At 36.2% G+C, this 19648-nt stretch overlaps 1 protein-coding gene across 6 annotated transcripts in view; it reads right to left on the reverse strand.

The window, feature by feature from the left end:
- Positions 1–19648, reverse strand: part of DOCK7 (dedicator of cytokinesis 7) — a 229639-nt gene that overhangs the window by 26574 nt on the left and 183417 nt on the right. For 4 of the 6 annotated variants that reach the window (XM_044238361.1, XM_044238356.1, XM_044238364.1 and 1 more), the window contains 6 exons: positions 15362–15520; positions 14300–14400; positions 12683–12875; positions 11127–11270; positions 8229–8360; positions 6711–6725 (listed from right to left, as the gene is read on the reverse strand). In XM_044238361.1, coding sequence (XP_044094296.1) covers positions 6711–6725; positions 8229–8360; positions 11127–11270; positions 12683–12875; positions 14300–14400; positions 15362–15520 — 744 coding nt within the window. The remainder of the gene's footprint in view (positions 1–6710; positions 6726–8228; positions 8361–11126; positions 11271–12682; positions 12876–14299; positions 14401–15361; positions 15521–19648) is intronic. The other 2 variants (XM_044238362.1, XM_044238357.1) reach the window with 1 other exon arrangement.

Consider the following 19648-nt stretch of genomic DNA (forward strand, 5'->3'; position numbering starts at 1 on the left):
CCTCCTCTCAAAATTGCAGTGACTAAAAATACCCCACATTTCTATGCAGGAAAAATAAAGTTCTGAAGAAAAAAAAGTCTTTGACGCTAAAAACAAAAACAACAACAACAATAAAAACAAAGAGGTCTCTAATCTAAAAAAATTTTTTTCAAATTTATTTCAAAATTTAACAGGTCTAAAAATTAATGGAGTTCCTATAGCAAATGAAATTTCTCTAGAAAAAAGTATTCAATCAAAATTCTGATTAAAACCATCCATAAGCCAATGAAACAATGTAACAGCAAGTTTTGACATAATCAAGGAATGAAGGCACTGCATGGAAAACAAAAATGGCATCTGTGAAAAAACCTTGTGATTGTTATGTTTCAAAAATGCCACACATATATACACATACATTTCTACTTTGAGAAACCACAAATATTAAAATTGTTATTCTGGCTAAATTCCTCTCAGAGGTGTCCAACATAAAACACTATTCCAAGTCTTTAATATTGTGGCCTTTTAAAATATTTGAAAACTGCAATTAGGACTTATTTCCCTTAGCTAACTAAACTTTCCAGTTCTCAATCATGTTTATATGATAGGAATTACTAACTTGTTTGCATTTTATTAGTTTTTCAAAGCCACCTTTCCAAGTGTGGTATCCCAGAAACAGATACAATACTGCAGATGTGCTGTCATCAGCTCAGGGATCAGTAGGCTCACTGCTGATATGAACTTGAATTTTATTCGTGCAGCTTGTAACTAGAACTAAGCACTTAAAGCTCTTTTTATTTACTTTCTCATACTGACATTCAGTTCAAGGAAAAAAATTATTGAGTGCTTATAATGCGTTAGACACTATTCATCCTCTGTAATATGAAAATAAAAATGAAAAGATTTGGCTCCTCAAGAAAGTAAAGGATATACTCAAGTAATTACAATACAAAGGGTTATGTGTTATAATAAAAAGTGGTATCAAGAAAGGAAAGATTAATCCTGCTGGACCCAGGTCACAGAAGAGGTGACGCACAGGATTCTACAACTCAGAATGGCTAACTGGATGTGGGAAGGAAGGAAAGAACATTTTAGCAGAGAGAGAAAGGAAAACAAGAAAATACAAAGCCATGAAAAGAATATAAGGGAAACCACTCATCCACTCACATATTGACTGCCTACCATATATGCCAGCAAGTGGTTCCAGACATTTGTGACAGATCAGTGAACAAAAGAGACAAAGAGCATGGTCAGGGTAGATCTCACCAAAAGGTGACACCTGAGCAAAGATGTGGAGGAGGTGGGAGAGTTACTCATGTGGATCTCTGGGGAAAGCATTGCAGAAGAGCAAGCCAGTGTGCAGGTCCTAGGAGAGCAGCCTACCCAGTACACGAGAAGAACAGGAAGGTGGCCCGGGTAGTAGAAGGGGAGTGTGCAAGAGGTAGAATGGAGTAGATCAAAGAGATAACTCTAAGGAATTATTAAAAGGTAACTCTAAGGAGTTACCGGAATTGAGAATGAATGCGTGTGCACTGGAATGGGGGAGGGAGCAGAAGGAAGGTTAAGAGTATGGGTAAATTTATTTCCAATTTATAAAAAGTTCTCTAGTGTGAAACCACCGACTCTATCATGTTCACGAACCCATAATCATATAGTTTCCTCCTCAGGGAAAAAAACCCACATCACTTCATCGCATTTCCTCTTTAGATGGCAGAATGACACCTGTTTTCTGCTTTCCTATAACCTAGTCTCTATTCTCCTAGCATCACCTTTCCTTACGGTCATGAATTCTTTCTGAATTTCCCATCATCCCCACACTCTAACTGATTCTTCCTTAGCAGTTCTATTTACTGATTCCCCCATCTTGTGGGTGATGAGACCACATCCCCGGTGAGCAAAACTGATGGGCTCATCTCTCCACTTCTTTAATGGCTGAAATGCCTTGTGACAAAATAATCCCAAATCCTTTTTAGTTTTATTATCTTTATTTAGCAAGAACATTCTGTTGGGCTGGTTGTGTATTTCTATAATCACATCACTACTAAAAACTTGTATCCTCATCCAGTTGCTTTCTCCTATGCTTCCTTCAAGGTTATTGATTTCTAAATAGGCATACCAGGATTTCAAACAATGGTAATCACCCTCCTCTTCTATTGGATCTGTTCCTCTTATAGAACACACTTTTATTGGTTTAGTTAGTAGTAGATGTCAACTTGGAAACATTTCATTAGCCAAATTAAGCCAAATTAAGATTTCTTCTTCTTTTTTTTTTTTTTAAAGGTTTATTTATTTGACAGACAGAGATCACAAGTAGGCAGAGAAACAGGCAGAGAGAGAGAGGAGGAAGCAGGCTCCCTGCCGAGCAGAGAGCCTGATTCGGGGCCCGATCCCAGGACCCTGCGATTATGACCCAAACCGAAGGCAGAGGCTTTAACCCACTGTGCCACCCAGGTGCCCCCCAAATTAAGATTTCAAGTAGCAATAATGATAATGATGATGATGATGTTATAGTAACATTAAAAATAATAATCTCCAACATTTTAAAACTACTTACTATGTGATAGACACCATTATCCCCTTTACACACATTATTAATTCTTATCACATCTATGAGATGGATACCATTTTTTTGGTGGGGGGCTCATTTTATAGGTAAGGAAAAATAACTTGTCCAAGGTCACAAAGTTAATCAGTGGCAGGACTAAGAGTTAAATACCAATATATTTGACATCTGAAGTACAAGTTCTAATTAAGTTATGAAAATTCCCATACCCTATATACTGATATACAACGTTAGGACATAAGTATGATCTCCGAACCATCTCCCACTTCTGATGTTTTCCTTGAGAATTTTTGAGAATTTCCTTGAGTAAGTCTTTTGAGAATTAATGGGTACCTCCTACCCTATGGTTTGTCTTTCTCTATATTACAATACTGTCTTCTGTACTCTAATACAATAAGCAGATTGGTGGTTCACCTATGAAATATACTCTTCTAAGATATACCCTGCTACATTTCTTGTCAGAAGTTCAGTATCAACCATTCCATGTCATAGTCCAAGAAAAAGAAATCACATCTAATATCGTCTACATTGTACAGGTTTGCTGTCCATGTCTTTCTTTTTCTGAAAAGCAGCAAAAAGGGCAGAATATGATCAGCGGAACGGCACCATCAGGTGTTCCGTCATTGGTCTGCAGCAATTATCACGGATTCACCAGCTACCCACAAAGTGTCTCCTCCTGGAGGTAAGATTCTTCCTACCCATATGTTTTCCTTAACGTTCTTTATATCTGACTTGACATTCCTGACGTAAAGCCTATGCTCTTGGAAATTTTTTTATTCTCTTCTTTCAGAGACTCCCCCACCTCCGTTATATGGCTGTTTCTAATTCTGCTCTACCTTTGCTTGCTTAGATGAGTTAATTTATCTCACTTAGCTTGAACATGGATTAAAAGCACAAAAAATTCAAATGAAACCATAGCACCAGAACTATGGTCACTATTTCTGAGCATATAAAACCCAAATACTGCCTCATATTTGTGTCCATCTAGCCCGATGACAAGAGTTAAGATATAGCCCTTTTGTATGTTTTGATCTCAAACGGTAAAGTGCCCCACTTTTCTTAAGCATTCCAGCGGGAAGAATTTAGCTTCACAAAGCTAATAAGCCCACCCTCTCTAGCCTTTCTGGAGATAGTGAGATATACCTAATATACCAGTGATATTCCCTTTGAAGAAATATCTTCTAATCTTTAAAGAAAAATAAAATGGAGAAAGTGTCACATGACTATTACTGATGTTTGGGGATTAACTATTCTAAAAAACCCCAAATTGCATTAATTTATTTCTGAAATTGATCACTGCTGGATACCTGGATAAATGCTTCTTTTAAAAATGAAACACATCAGGCGCCTGGGTGGCTCAGTGGGTTAAAGCCTCTGTCTTTGGCTCAGGTCATGATCCTAGGCTCTTGGGATCAAGTCCCACATGGGGCTCTCTGCTCAGCGGGGAGCCCGCTTCCCACCTCCCTCTGCCTGCCTCTCTGCCTACTTGTGATCTCTGTCAAATAAATAAATAAAATATTTAAAAAAAAAAAGAAACACACCAAAAAAGTAAAACAAAACAAAACAAAAAAACCTACACCCACAATAAATACAAAATCAGTATAAAAACTTCCATACAGGGCGCCTGGGTGGTTCAGTGGGTTAAGCCTCTGCCTTTGGCTCAGGTCATAATCTCAGGGTCCCGGGATTAAGCCCTCCATCATCGGGCTCTCTGCTCAGCAGGGAGCCTATTTGCCCCCCTCTCTCTGCCTGCCTCTCTGCCTACTTGTGATCTCTTTCTCTCTCTCTGTCAAATAAAAAAATAAATAATCTAAACAAAACAAAACAAAAACAAACTTCCATACAGAAATTCAGTATTTCTCTTTTCCTAGAAATATTTTTAAAATGCAATCATAAGAAAGAAATGATCAAAACACTCTTTATTTCCTATTAATGCCAGAAAAAGAAATGGGCTTGAGAAAAGAGAAAATAAAGGTGAACGCTAAATAGCCATTAAGGTACTGAGACCAGCAGAGCAGGTAAGAGCCGCCGAGATTTGTGACAGGTCCCTGATTTGTTCATTTGCATGGTAAATACTTAACCAAATTGCTAAGTGTCAAGTTTTAGAGTTATCTTTTACACACACACACACACACACACACACCCCTCAAAAGCTTTGCCAACTCAAATAATTTATACCAAATCAAAGAGCATAATGAAAAATGAAACACACTGCTAATACATAAGCCCAGAAAGTCTTTTCCTGTAAATCAGGTAGTCAGTTATCAATGCAAAGAGCCTTTCTACACAATGGAAAGTCATCCTTACTGGAAATTAAACCAGTGAGTTCTCTGAGAATACTAGGATATTAGCTAGGAAACATAGCTTTTAGAAAAAAACAAAATTACTCAAGTTTTCCCAGAGTTAAAAAGAAAAATATTCACAAGATAGGAACTTACCACAATAGACAATAGTAAAAGTAGGGAGTAGGGTCAGCAACCAGGGGCAAGAGAGAAGAGAAAACAGAAAGCATTTTAATTAGGGAAATATCAAAACAAATAAGCAGCAAATGGTGGCAAACACATTTTTAAAATGCAAGCATCCATTTAAGTTTTACAAGGGAAAAGCAAAAAACAAACGTGCAACAATTTTAGAAGCTACAAAGCTAAAAGTCCAGTGAAAGGCAGTGACAAGAATATAAACAGAAAAATAAAGTCTGTGCGACTTTTACCATGCAATAAACATGATGACAGAATGATATTAATGTCATAACCAGTGAAAATTGTACCTTTCAGGGGTCGATTTAGCATCAAGCCAACTAGAAATAAACTGCTCAGAGGTTTCAATATATCTTCTTTCATGCCTACTTTTCAGCTAATTTCATTTCATGTGAGGAAATCCATAAGGAACGTTACCACTCCTAGATTAACCTTGGTAAGCCTCTTTCTAGATCTCTTAACTGAGCCACAAAAGTGAGGAATTATATATTAGATATTAATAAGGCCATATACATTAAATCTGGAGAATGAAGGTAGATGTACAAGTACTGGCTTCCTCTGAAGAAAACCAGAGGTAGGGACAAATTCAGAGATGGAAGAAACACAGTAGTAACATTTATTTCTATGGGTTTCTATTTGGGTCCCCAAATAAGGACCGCAGTGCAAAACCAGAGAAAGTGTAAGGTGCTGAGCCAAAGTAAATGTGACCTCAAAGTGAAAGGCAAAGCAAACACCTTTACAAATAAACATTGCCTAAAATAAACCTGATTTATTAATACCCTGGCTTTACCGCATCAAAATAGATTAGGGCACATCTTCCAGAGCTCTTTTCTTTACAGAAAGTTCTAAAATAATAGCAATCAAATCTTTCTGGCTTTTTTTCAGGTAAAATTTGACTCATGCATTACTTTTCACAAGCCTACCTCCTACATAAAAGGAAGTCTATATGTAGTCTTCAATACAAACTTTTAAACTGTCAGTATAGGAGGTCAAAGTAAATTTCATGTTCTGCCAGTCTCTGTATCCCTCCCACCAACAAAATTTAAATGACAAAGTGAGTTTCTTCCCTCAGGAGTGCTCATACTCAAGGTGAAGTGACTCAAGATCAAATCAACACATTATTTCATCAATTCTGAGACGCACATTTTTTGGGACCACATTTTAATATCCCTGTAGTTGGCATTCATCTTTCAACTGATAGGATGCTGTGAGTCAATAGGTTTCTTTTTCTTTCCTAAAGCCATATAAAATAATGGTAGGTCTTATAATTGATGGCGTCTTTGATCAGATGAAATATGGTATTTTCTATTTACACCTCTGAGCAATAACACATAAATCGACCTCTGTAAAATGAGGTGAAACAATATGGTTAAAAAAAGAAATCTGTGTGTAAATGTTGATGAAAGAAAATGCTTCAAAGGATAAAAACATACTAAAGTGATGACAAAGTGGCTCATTTACCAAAGAATCTCATTAGTGTAACATGAATTTCCATGCACTGCCTACAACCTCTTAATAATAAATTGTTTAAAATAACTTAAAGTATTTTAACAAAATTTCTTTGGTTAATGAATTCAGTTGATAGCAGATAGCAACAGAATGCCCACAGCTAGCACATGTGGGCAAAGCATTGGCATACGAAATCTGGTCAAATCAATCTATTAGTGTCTTTAACTAACTAAAACATTACCTACCTCCCAGCCAGTACTCTGTATAATAAAAAGTAAAAAAGGGCAAGTCATAAAAAAAAAAAAAAACTGTTTTAAAAGAACAAAAAAAGGCCAAAGGAACTTGAGCACCATAGGTAAGGCACCATAAACCATAAATTCTCCTCCTCGAATAGAAGATAGCAGGATATTTTAAACACCATATTCTTTCATTTAAGATTTGTAATAATTTCCTCAATTGCTTATTCAAAACCTAAGTAGTTAAAATTTCACTTTTAAAAACTTTAATAAGGGAAACTAAATTTTGGTGAAAAAGAGGCAGCTCATATTCCATCAATGTGTCTGAATTAGACCTCTAACTAACGGGAGTAGTGCCTCGCTGAATTACCCAGGGTAAACTGGAACAGAAATCACAATTTTGTTCAAATGTCTATTATACAAATGGAGGAAAATTTCTTGCAAACTACTAGCTCCAGGTGTTCCAGAACAGACATGTAACTGAGAGTACATGTACAACTGATTAGAATAAGACCCGTTACCCTCATGAATTGTAATAAATCTCTGGCAACTTCAGTGTTTTAGTAGAGGACAATAAAATATTGGCTTAACAGTACAGAAGCCCTGTTTTAAGACTATTAAAGTTTTTCAAATTGTATCAATTCATCCAGAACAGCTTAGTCCACAGTGAGAAAGAGGAGGTCAAGCTGACAGACAGTAGAGCAGGACTAGTCATGAATACAAAAGTCGATATTCAATACTCCACCTTCTTCTTGGATGATGGTAGCAGCAGATAACAGCACAGGTAGCCCAGGGAAGGAAAGGGAAAGTAGGGAAGGAGGAGGCTCAACAGGCTATCTCAGAGTATTTTAACAGAGCCAAGAATTTCGTTTCAGGGAAATCAGTTGCTAGTAGTCTGCTTCATTTTTAAACCAAGCCTTATTTTGATTTTAATTTAGGTGATAATATATGGATCCCATGAACTATAAACAAGCACTAAAATCATACTATCATAATCAAATAAACATAAGACAACAGTTTTATTATTTTCACTAAATATTATTTTCATATTAGAAATATATTAAGGGATGTTTGAATGGAACATCTAGGAAAATGAAGCTGAGCTGAAAACATTAACAGTATTAGTTTATTAAACTTTCATGAATTTAATAAAAATTTAACTTAAATAAAAATTTTTTTTGGCAGCAAAAGAATCAACTTAAAAATCGCTTTCAAAATTTTAACCCACAGTTGAAACAGAACAGAACTAACAATTTTTAAAAATTTGCCAACTATTAATAATTTTAAAAAGTGAAGAAAAAAATGCTATGTACAAAGTTTATGATGATCATGGTCTACTTAAGGTAAATTCATTTTTTTGTTAATGAATCTTGCTCTCACCATGAACCATCATTTTGACACTGTTCATTTGTAACATGATTAAAATGGTTATTTCATCCAATCCAGTTTGACATCAATTCAAAGCAACACTAATGCTTTCAGACAGTTTTCTCCATTTACACTGAAGCTAGAAAGTGCGATCATTACCTGATGAACAATTTTGCTGAATGCTTCTTGAAGTTTACCATGAATTGTGGATAGTTTCTTTGCATCCCGATTAGCTTCGTGAATAGGAATAAGTACTTTGTAAACCTCATTTACCGCTTCATACATGCCAGCCTATAAGAATAATGTTATATTGTTTTCTCTTACATCAATATTAAAGAATTACAATTTAAGAATTCACAATACTTTCACTAAAGCAATACCACTGAAGCTTTCCCAGTAGGACACAAAAACAAACACTACTAGACTTTTAATTTTATTAGGCCTTAATAAAAGAAGAATATTTTGCACAATACACTATCTCTTCTTGATATGTACGTGTGGGTATATTTAACATACACACCATATATATATGCATATTTAAATTTCTATATAATTTAAATAGAACATTCCACTACCTATGGAGTAATTACTTACTAGTATGTACTTGTGAGTACTTAGAGATGCATATACTGTGGCAGAAATTAATTCTGAGCAGAGGAATAAAAGAAATCCAATTACTATACTGGTCACAGGTATCAGATGACCTGTGGTATCCTGACAAACTAAAATTATTTACATTTCTAAAATATTGAATTGACACCGGGAATCTTATTGAAAATATCCTGTGGGGGAAAAAATCTGTGATCTTTCACCAAATTTAAGGAGGTTCTGAGCTACCAGACTTTATTCTACCAGGGGCCAGCTGGCCAGCCAAGGGCTGATCTGCTTATAATCAGAGTGAGGGACAACATGTGTTTGTACTGTTATTCCATTTCCTTGTCCTTAATAATGGGTTGGTGGCTGCAGTGAAGGAAGAAAGAGATATTTTCCAAGAGCTGCTAAGTTCCTATTACCTCACAAATAGGCAAACATTTTCCGAAGGGCATAAATATGTGGTTCTTAAGTTTTTTAGGAGAAGTTCACAGGAGTTTAAGCGATCACATAACTGTAATAGTGAAATATATATAGTGTAACTAAAATGCCCCAGTAATTATTGTAATTAAGATCAGACAGATTAGGGCTGTGCCTAGGTGGCTTAGTTGGTTAAGTGTCTGCCTTTGGCTCAGGTCATGATTGCAGGGTCCTGGGATCGAGCCCTGCTGAGCAGGGAGCCTGCTTCTCCTCTGCCCCTCACACCATTCATGTTCTCTCTCTTCCTCTCTCTCAAATAAATAAAATCTTTAAAAGAAACCTTTTCTTTTCTATTTTTTTTTAAAGAAAAGATTAAACAGACCAGTTGAAAAATAGTGGATTTCATAATTGTATGCTATCACAAAAGAACTTCCATAATACAGGCCACTGTATTACTGTGAATTATTATATTAAAATTATACACACAAACACAGAGTGTGTATTTATTAAAATATTCCATTAATTGTAAAAGCATTTTCTTACTGCTAGTTCAGATCACTTAAAATGAAACTCAAGGAGCAGGGATCCAGAGGAGCAACCAGGACAGTCGAAGTCCTCAGACGGGAATTTTTTTTTTTTAAAGATTTTATTTATTTATTTGTTTACTTGACAGACAGAGACCACAAGCAGTCAGAGAGGCAGGCAGAGAGAGAGACGGGGAAGCAGGCTTCCCGCTGCGCAGAGAGCCTGATGTGAGGCTCGATCCCAGGACCCTGGGACCATGACCTGAGCCCAAGGCAGAGGCTTTAACCCACTGAGCCACCTAGGCGCCCCCTCAGATGGGAAATTTTAAAATGGCCTATCACCTAACATTCTTGGAATCTCAGAATAATTATATTTAAATAAGCTGGTTATAAGCAGGAATGATGAAGAAGAGGATGGTAGTGGCACACACTAATACTTACTTGGAGCCAGGCACTGTGATAAGCACTTCATATATATTAACTCATTTAATCCTCTAACAGCATTCCTATGCAATTCTTATTATGCATTATGCATTTAATGGATGAGAAAAGCAAAGCACGGATAGGTTGAGTAATATGTGCCTAAAGTGACTGAACTACTAAGGCAGCAGAGCCAGGATATGAATTCGGGGTGTATGCCTTCTAAACAGATGCCCTTAACCAATACATTGCTGGGTAGGGTTAAGGCCAGGAGAACAACCCATCCCCTATAGCAGTATAATGGTGAAAAAGGGCAACACTGCATATTATTTCAAGCTTCCCCCTTAACCTAACGTGAACTTTCAGTCTCCTAAAACTTGGACACTAAATACCCAACAGAAATGTCAGAGACAGTAGATGTCCTTATTACCACAGTTTAAGAAAGGAAGCATGGTTTCAGCTAGCTATCTTTCCCTTCTCCAATAATCATCCCATCTTGGATCAACAAGACTGCTTCAGTTCTTCACAGAGAGACAGGAAGGGACAAGGACTGACATTTTAACATGGTACAGCAGTTCATAAAGCTCCTGGTAAGCTCCAGGTCTCTGACACTTCCTAACAGGGCTCACTGTGCAACCAGTGAGATGAGGGGCCATAATTTTCCTGAGCACCAGGGCAACATTCAAAACACTCAGAAGAAGATTCTTCCTTTCATCCGAAAGACCAGTTCTAAAGCTAGAGCCACATTAGTCTACTCAAACAGGACCTTAAAATCATCTGGAGGTTTTCTGTTTCTTAATTTTAAGGTTTTAGAAAATGTTTGGTGGTAAAAGTTTTATAAACCAAAAAAAAAGTCTGTTATAGATTAAGTTATAATTCATAAATAAGCAAATGAAAAACACTAGAGGAAATGACAGATTATTAAGACAAAAAGGAGTGAAACTGATGAATCTACAGAGAAAATCTGTTCCTAGATAATTTTCAAAGTGCTTAGAGAAAACTATCATAAAGGAAAAGCAGGGTCATAGGCAGAGAGAATACACATATCATGAATAATTCAGAGGTATGTATCTGTGGAAAAGAATGAACAGGAGTCATCTACCATAGAGAAAGAAGCAGCTGCTTGTTCCAGTAATCCCACGAGTCCTGACTCAGTAAAGTACTTTCCAGAGCAGATACCTTCTTCATCTGGAGATACCACATCATCTGAGACTGCAGATTCTTCTAAAACATTAGATGAAATATTCTGGCGGAGAAAATTGAAATGGCTTTTGAAATGGGATTAATTTCTTAGCATGAAAGCTGTATATGAGGAACTAACTGAAGATGAAATATTAATACCAGCTTGGGTTAAAAAAAGGTAGGGGTAGTCAACACAGAGATAAAAGACAAATCTCCAAAATCTTTCTGTATTCTGAAGATGAGAGTAAATGGTAACATTATTAGCAACTTTCCCATTAATAAAAGTTGGGAGATAAAAAAATTAAGAAAAATCATGGGCTAAGGAAAATAGTGATATGATACAGGACTACTCAGGAGACTTAAACAGTCTTTATTTTTAACTTAAATGATCTTGTCAAAACTCCCCATGAGGAAAATTAAGATACAATATGGCTTGGCTTGCCTAACACACATTGAGTTACTGAACAAACTCAGGTATAATAAAAGCCAATGAGATTGGGATCAGCCATTATTTCTAAAGGAAAAATAATATATACCACCTTAAATATTTTAACCTAAACATTTATAGCAAATATACACTCATTTGACATTTTTTCAAAGTAGATCTAAGGCCTTTTCTTTGTGTACAGGTCTCCAAATCAGATTTTCATCCAATCTCTTTTGAATAAATACCCATGAGACAACCTTCTTAAGATTTCCAGCTCTGGTTTCTTTAGAGAAAGCCTTCAAGAAAAACTTGAATTTAAAAGGTTATCCAATTATCCTAGATTTCTAGGAGCTTTCCCCTCAGTCTTTTTGTAGTTGGTCCAAAATTAATTCAATAGCAACTGTTTGGGAGACTCACTTTTATCAAGTCTTGGCAAAACATTTAACTTAGTTTTCAGAGAAACAGTGGCTAGCTTTCTTTCTGTCTTCAGATTTCACAGGAGAACATAACATTTAATTAAGTTTTGTAATTTCCCAAATCTGGCATTCACAGGTTTTGAAGAAAAGCAAAGCATAACTGACTCCTGGCAAGCAAAGAATTCGACTAGTGGGTCAGAGGTACGGAGTCCTACGAGGCAGTAAACTATCGTATCTCAGCCATGGTTATCTGCCTATTTTATATGGAGAATGGAGAATGCTGGGTTAGCTGATGTTTTAAGTAAAAGCCAATTGAGAGTTTCTCCTATATTCGGGTACTTCATTATTTCACATGTATTTCATGGATGCTATGAAGTCCATAGCAGTATAGGCAAAGAGAATAAACACTGGTATTTAGAGGTTAAAAAAAAAAGTGGTAAGTGGGGAGAAATTAACAAGAAATGCTCTTTACTAATATATTCAAGCTAGTAATAGTGAAGTATTAACTTATCTTGTGAAGTATTAGCTTTACTCTTTTTATGTTTTCCTTACAAGCTGAGTGAATCTTAACACCAGTGAGAAAAAACTCGAAAGGACATACCTTGATATAATATAAACCCAGCCGATTCCTACCTGAAATGTTACACACCCTACAGGAAGGTATTTGCGGTCCTCCAGCATGCTTAGATATTCAGCGACAAGTGCTGCTGAGTGGACCAGGCACTGGGCAGCTTCGGCATGGTTGCTGCGTTCCGAGTGTTTGCCCGCCATGTTCTGCAACCAGGTCAGTCGCAGATCTGGAGAGGTCTGGTAGCCCTTGGCTATTCTAATTGGAAGAGAAATTGTTTTCAATCAACATTTCTTTCCCAAGCTGGAAGGGAGTTTGGACTGCTCGTTCAGTATTTACCTAGAGAGGTTTCTGTTACTGAACACAACCTATTAAGACAAGTGTTTGAATGGTATGAAAATGTCTTTGAATATGCTTAAAGAAGTAATTGTGGGCCCATGAAATGGTTGACAGCAGTTTTTTGGTAGGGGGACTAAAAAAAAAAAAAAAAAAAAAAAAAAAGACATGCCACCAGTAAGGGAAAACTATGGAAATTTACGTGTTCATTATGGAAATATGAAGACGTTTCACAATCAAGAAAAAGATTTATTAGGAGTTTTACTGTGTATTTATTTTAAAGAAATATTTGTTTTGTGTCTTTAAAGAATTCCAGAACTATAAAGAGAGGTTCATATGGCAAAGAAATCTCAAATTTTACTTGCATCTTTCAAGACAGAATAGGAGTTAAAAATGTCTCAAATTGTGTTCTTAGAAATATTACATAATAGGCACAGCAATATTTAAAATCAGAAAACTTACTGTTATGGTAAAACAACATACTGTATTTTCTTCCTAAAGGACTGACTTTTACACTTAAAATATGGGTCTTAGGCCTTCTGCATGAAGTCCAGGGCATAGGATATTAAAGTGTAAATATGTGCCATAATTATTTTTAAAAATCCTCTGTTTCTGAAAAGCAGCATGGAAGAAGTGCATTCCGACTTTTCAATCTACCATCACAAAATGACTTAAGTAATTCTGGTATGTTTATTCTTTTATCTAATGTTTTCTGTATGTTTTACCAATTTTTAAAAAGTTTTTATTTAAATTCCTGTTAGCTAACATACAGTGTAGTATCAGTTTCAAGTGTACAATTCAGTGACTCAACACAAGTGCACTCCTTAATCCCCATCACCTATTCCACCCATTCCCCTGCCCCCGCCCCCTGTAACTATCAGTTCTCTATAGTTAAGAGTCTCTTTCTTCGTTTGTCTCATCTTTCTCTTTTTCCCCTTTCTTCATTTGTTTTGTTTCTTAAATATCACATATAGGTGAAATCATATGGTCTTGTCTTTTCTCTGACTGGCTTATTTCACTTAGCATAATATACTCTAGCTCCCCCCCATGTTGTTGTAAATGGCAAGATTTCATTCTTTTTCATGGTCGAATGATATTCCATTATATACACACCACATCTTTATCCGTTCATCAGTTGATGGATATTGGGCTGCTTCCATAATCTGGCTATTGCAGATAATGCTGCTATCAACATTAGGGTGCATGCATCCCTTTGAATAGGTATTTCTGTATTCTTTGGGCAAATAGCTAGTAGTGCTATTGCTGGATCATAGGGTAGCTCTATTTTTAACTTTTACCAATTTAAACCAGTTATACAAGGTATAAGTGAATTAAACAAATGATACCTGTACATTAGATCAATCAACATTTCAGGATCCTCCTGGTGTTCCTTCATTTTAACGGTATCAGAAAGGATCATATGGAGATTGAAAACCAAATCTTGAACCTGCAGCAGAGAATTTTATTTTAAAAATATCCTTAGTTATCATTCACAATCATTAAATTAGCTTAAAAGATTATCAGATTAAAAAAAAAGAAAGATTATCAGATAAACATCTGAAGATTGCAAAACAAATAAAATGATACTGATATAGAGCTCTAAAGGATATGGGTATGTTAGGGTATGGGTAGTGAAGGTAAGTGAAGGGCAGTAAATTTCATACTAATTCTTCAGCAGGCTGTTTGTTTTGGCTTTTTGTTTTTGTTTTCAGTTCTCTCACCTGGAAACAAATAGAACTAGAAGTAGAAATAAAATACAGGGATGGAGAGGATACAAGAAGAGAATACAAAAGGAAATTCTCTCTTGTTTCTCTTTTTCTGATTCTCTCAAAGGCAGTTTGTAAAAACTTCACTTTTTAAGGCAAATTACAGTTTCACTAATAAGTGGGAATAATATTTCATCTTAAACAATATTTGTTTATACTGCCTAGGTCTATTGTTTGTTCCATTTGTTACAAATTCACAGAATTACATACCAAAGATATTAAGCTTTCCATGAAAGAAGCATGGCTTATTGAAACTAAATGATTCAACCCATCCATGGCATATGATTTATGGACTGAAAGAAAACTATACGTTCCTCCTATAGGAAGAACTATAGGTTCCAAACTATAGTTTGTTTTTTTTTTTTAAAGATTTTATTTATTTATTTGACAGAGAGAAATCACAAGTATATGGAAAGGCAGGCAGAGAGAGAGAGAGAGAGAGGGAAGCAGGCTCCCCGCTGAGCAGAGAGCCTGATGCGGGACTCGATCCCAGGACCCTGAGATCATGACCTGAGTCGAAGGCAGCGGCTTAACCCACTGAGCCACCCAGGCGCCCTCAAACCCAAGTTTGAATTAACAATTTGGAAAGCGCCTATTTAGGATCCTGTTTCGATTAATGATCTAAAGAGTCACATTTCTGACCTGATCAGGAAATGTTGTTTCCCTCAATTCCAGATCTTCTTCAGCGTATGTCAATATAGTCTTTAGAGAACGTCTTAAGAATTCCTCATTGAAATTTTGAGATGTGCCCACCAAGGATGACAGTGACATGGTTACCTGCATTTTAACCCTAGCGAAGTTCTGTAATAGAGAAATTGTCAGGTAAGCATTTAACATAGAAAAACTTAAAGAAAAAAGTCTTCTTTTTGTACTTGCTAAAGGAAAAGGTTAATAAAAAAAAAAAAAAACCATCCCAAGAAAGATAATTTTTTAAAAAAGTAATGAAATATGCACATTAAAATCAAATTATTTTAAAACCTTAGAAGACCTAACACTCAGAGTTTTGCTAAGAATAATATGCCACAAAACAGTTAAAAAAAAAAAAAAGCCATGTGTTAGAATTGAATTAGAAGTTGTGCCTAGGACTTTACATTAATCTGTTTTGAGGTATATATTATAAATAATAAACCCTGGTTACACATGAGGTTATAGAGCTTGACCAATAGTACAAAATTCTTAAGTGGTAGATGTCTCATCTTCAAACTCCAGCCCATTTCATTAGGTCCATTACCATAATGAAAGTAATTTTAACACACAACATGCATCAAGTAACTTAAAGCAGAATCTTTGGAATGAGGCTCAGGAGTAGTTACATTCCTCCTTTTTCAGAGTAAATTCCTTTCTGTCCTACCATTTCCCACTATGAAACCACTTCTAAGAGGTTAATCAGGGAAAACCTAGTAAATGCCAAATCCAGGATACCTTCTGATCAACATTCTACCTGACATTCTGTGTATTTAAATGTAACGATTACTTTTGCCTTGAAAATCTCCTGCCTTATTCAGTGGTACCATTTTATCCTGATTTTCCTAAATATATCTACTTCTTTTGGGTTGCCCTTCTTAAATACCAGTATTCCCAAAGATTCTGTCAAGAAACCTCTACATTTGTTATTCTAAATAGCCTCATCCATTTCTTTGGCTTCGATTAGTATAGATGTATATCTAGTTCTTCAGCTCGTATTTCTCTCTAGAGCTCTAGGCCATTGTTTTTTTACTAGATGGCTCCATCTGGATCTCAGGAGACCCCTAATTTTATTTTATTTTTTATTTATTTTTTATTTTTTTTAAAAGATTTTATTTATTTATTTGAGAGAGAGACAGTGAGAGAGAGAGCATGAGCAAGGAGAAGGTCAGAGGGAGAAGCAGACTCCGCATGGAGCTGGGAGCCCGATGCGGGACTCGATCCCAGGACTCCGGGATCATGACCTGAGGCAAAGGCAGTCGTCCAACCAACTGAGCCACCCAGGCGTCCCAAGAGACCCCTAATTTTAGCACTGCTAATACACCTTCTTTTCCTATTGATTACACAAATGGTACTACTATTCTTCTAGTCACTCAGGCACCCCCCACCTCAAAAAAAATCTAGCAGTCATTCCTCTATCACTCTCTCCTCCCCTTATCCATACCATAGATCCAGTCCACATTCCCCCCAATCTGTTCCAGTCTAGTCTTCCTCCATCCAATGGCCCCAAGGCCATTGCTATGGTTTATACCCCCACCATGTATTACTTGGATTACTGAAATAACTTAATAGGTCTTATGGCCTTTTTTCTCAAGTTTATTTTCCACATAGTATCAGGGAAATTTGTGTAAAATTTTCAAGTCTGAACACATCACTCCTCTCCTTAAAATATTCCAATGGCTGACTGCAGCCTTGAGGATAAACTTCAAATATCTGACTCAGTAAATACATCAAACTATATAAGGGGAATTGAAAAGACAGTACCAAAACAAGTATCTGCCCTAGGATAGCTTAGTCTAGGCCTTTCCAGTTACAACTTTATCTTTTCCTGTTCTATTCTCTCGTCCAGCCAGAACCATCATGAAGTGCTAAAAGAGTATCTTTCTCTGTTTGCCTGTTTCCTTCTCTTGTCTCCATGCCTTTTTAATTATGCATGTGCCATTTTCTTTACCTACAAAGTGCTATCCACCTATTCATCATTCTGATCGGGCAATTCTTCATCCTTAGTTCAAGCATCTCCTCTTTCTGAAAACCCATCTTTGGGAGCATAAATCATTTTTCACTGTGCCTACACACGGCCCTGTGCTATCTCACATTATATTAACAATAGCAAACACTTATTCAGCATTTGCTCAGTGCAGTTACAGTTTTACGTGTTCTACTTAGTATGAATTTATATACCCCTCACCACAGAAAGGGTATTTCTTGCTATTAATAGGATGAATATTATCTGTTCATAGATGAGCACTGTTTATTCCTTCCTCCACTTCTCTTTCTTCCTACTTAAAAAGGAAAAAAAAGACCGTCCTTTTCCCTGTGTGTGCCCAATGCCTCCTACAGAACCTAGAACACAATTCAATACTTTGTTGTTTGTTTGTTTTTTAAAAAGATTTATTTATTTATTTGGCAGACAGAGATCACAAGTAGGCAAAGAGGCAGGCAGAGAGAGAGGGCGAAGCAGGCTCCCTGCTGAGCAGAGAGCCCGATGCGGGACTCGATCCCAGGACCCTGGGATCATGACCTGAGCCAAAAGCAGAGGCCTTAACCCACTGAGCCACCCAGGTGCCCCTCAATACTCTGTTTTAATATTGTTGAATATATCAACTACATAATCTACTGCCAGTTTTAAATTATCTGTTCCCTATTAGAGGTACTACCTGACACTAAGAGGACATATTACCTATTTTTATCCCATTATATAAAGCTTTCCTAAAACAACAGATGTATCAAGAAGACTCTATATGTGGTCAAATTTCAGGGACTTTATTTCAAAAGCTAAACAAGATCAATAAAGTAATTGGATTCTTCTGTTCTCAATTAAGAAACAAGGACTTGGGGGCGCCTGGGTGGCTCAGTGGATTAAGCCGCTGCCTTCGGCTCAGGTCATAATCTCAGGGTCCTGGGATCGAGTCCCGCATCGGGCTCTCTGCTCGGCGGGGAGCCTGCTTCCCTTCCTCTCTCTCTCTCTCTGCTTGCTTCTCTGTCTACGTGTGATCTCTCTCTGTCAAATAAATAAATAAAAATCTTTAAAAAAAAAAAAAAAAAGAAAGAAACAAGGACTTGGCTTCCAGTTAAAAAGGCACAATGTGAAATAGCAATTTCCTACTTCTCCTGGATTTTATACAAAAATGAAAGATGAACAGGAACAAAGTCCACATACTTTATTTTCAGCAAATGAGGAGTCTGATATAATCCATATATTAGAAAAATGAAGAAGGATTAGCACGACAGGTTAAGACAGGATGTAGTTTCAAAAGAAGGCAAGGAGAAGAAAGCAATAGTGAAGGATGCTAGGCACAGACTTCTGAAATAATGGGGAAAAATACTTCTTTTAGATAAGAGATTCACTTTGAAGTCAAAGCTATTTGTCTTGAAAACAAATGAGCTAAAAATCTGGGAAAACTGGATAGAAATGGACTAACCAGAAATTTCAGGAAGTTAGGCAAGATATATGTACAATAGCAAATTCCCATGAGAAATACATCCCTGAAGGAATGTCCTACAAATACGTGGGCCAAGACAATCCAACTCCTATGTTGACTGATAAAAAAGGAAAGATCAGTGAAACTCACCAGACAAAAAAAATTTAATAGAAAAATGTTATGGAACAGATGAAAATTCGAATAAAGTATTTTGCCATACATTATAAAACATATGAACTTTAGAAAGGAAAACAAGGCAGAAATAAACTCAAGGAAAGAGCACAAATCAGAGGACACAAAATAGGAGCTTACATGTGTGCTAACACTACTTAAAAAGAAATAGAAAAAAAAGATAAAATTGGAAAAAGAAAGAAAGGATGTCATGGAGAGCACATTAGGTATATAGGACCGAGAAATTCTGAGGAAAAAAACCCACAATAAATAGAAATTTTAAATGTTAAAAAGGAAAAGAGAAAACGATGGGCAAAAAGTAAAGTAAAACAAAACAAAACTAGTAAAGCCAAATAGATTCAACATATGTACAATTGGTACCTAGCAGAAAAACCCCAAACTCTGGAAGAAAATACTCAATTTTATATTCAAGAAAACTTTCTGAAATAAATTGAAAGTAGATATCATGTGTTTGAGAAAATTAACAAAAACTGGTCAATACTATGACACATTCTAGAAAAGGTATTTGATTTTAAATTTAAAAAGAGAATCCCTTTTGCAACTGGGAGGGGAAAAGTTATTTAAAAGGGAAGAAAATATCAGGCTACCTTTAGGTATCTCTATAACAATATTTAAAGCCAGAAGAAAATGG

This window comes from Neovison vison, chromosome 2, assembly GCF_020171115.1.
Source record: "Neovison vison isolate M4711 chromosome 2, ASM_NN_V1, whole genome shotgun sequence".
In the NCBI taxonomy this organism is placed as follows: Eukaryota; Metazoa; Chordata; class Mammalia; order Carnivora; family Mustelidae; genus Neogale; species Neogale vison.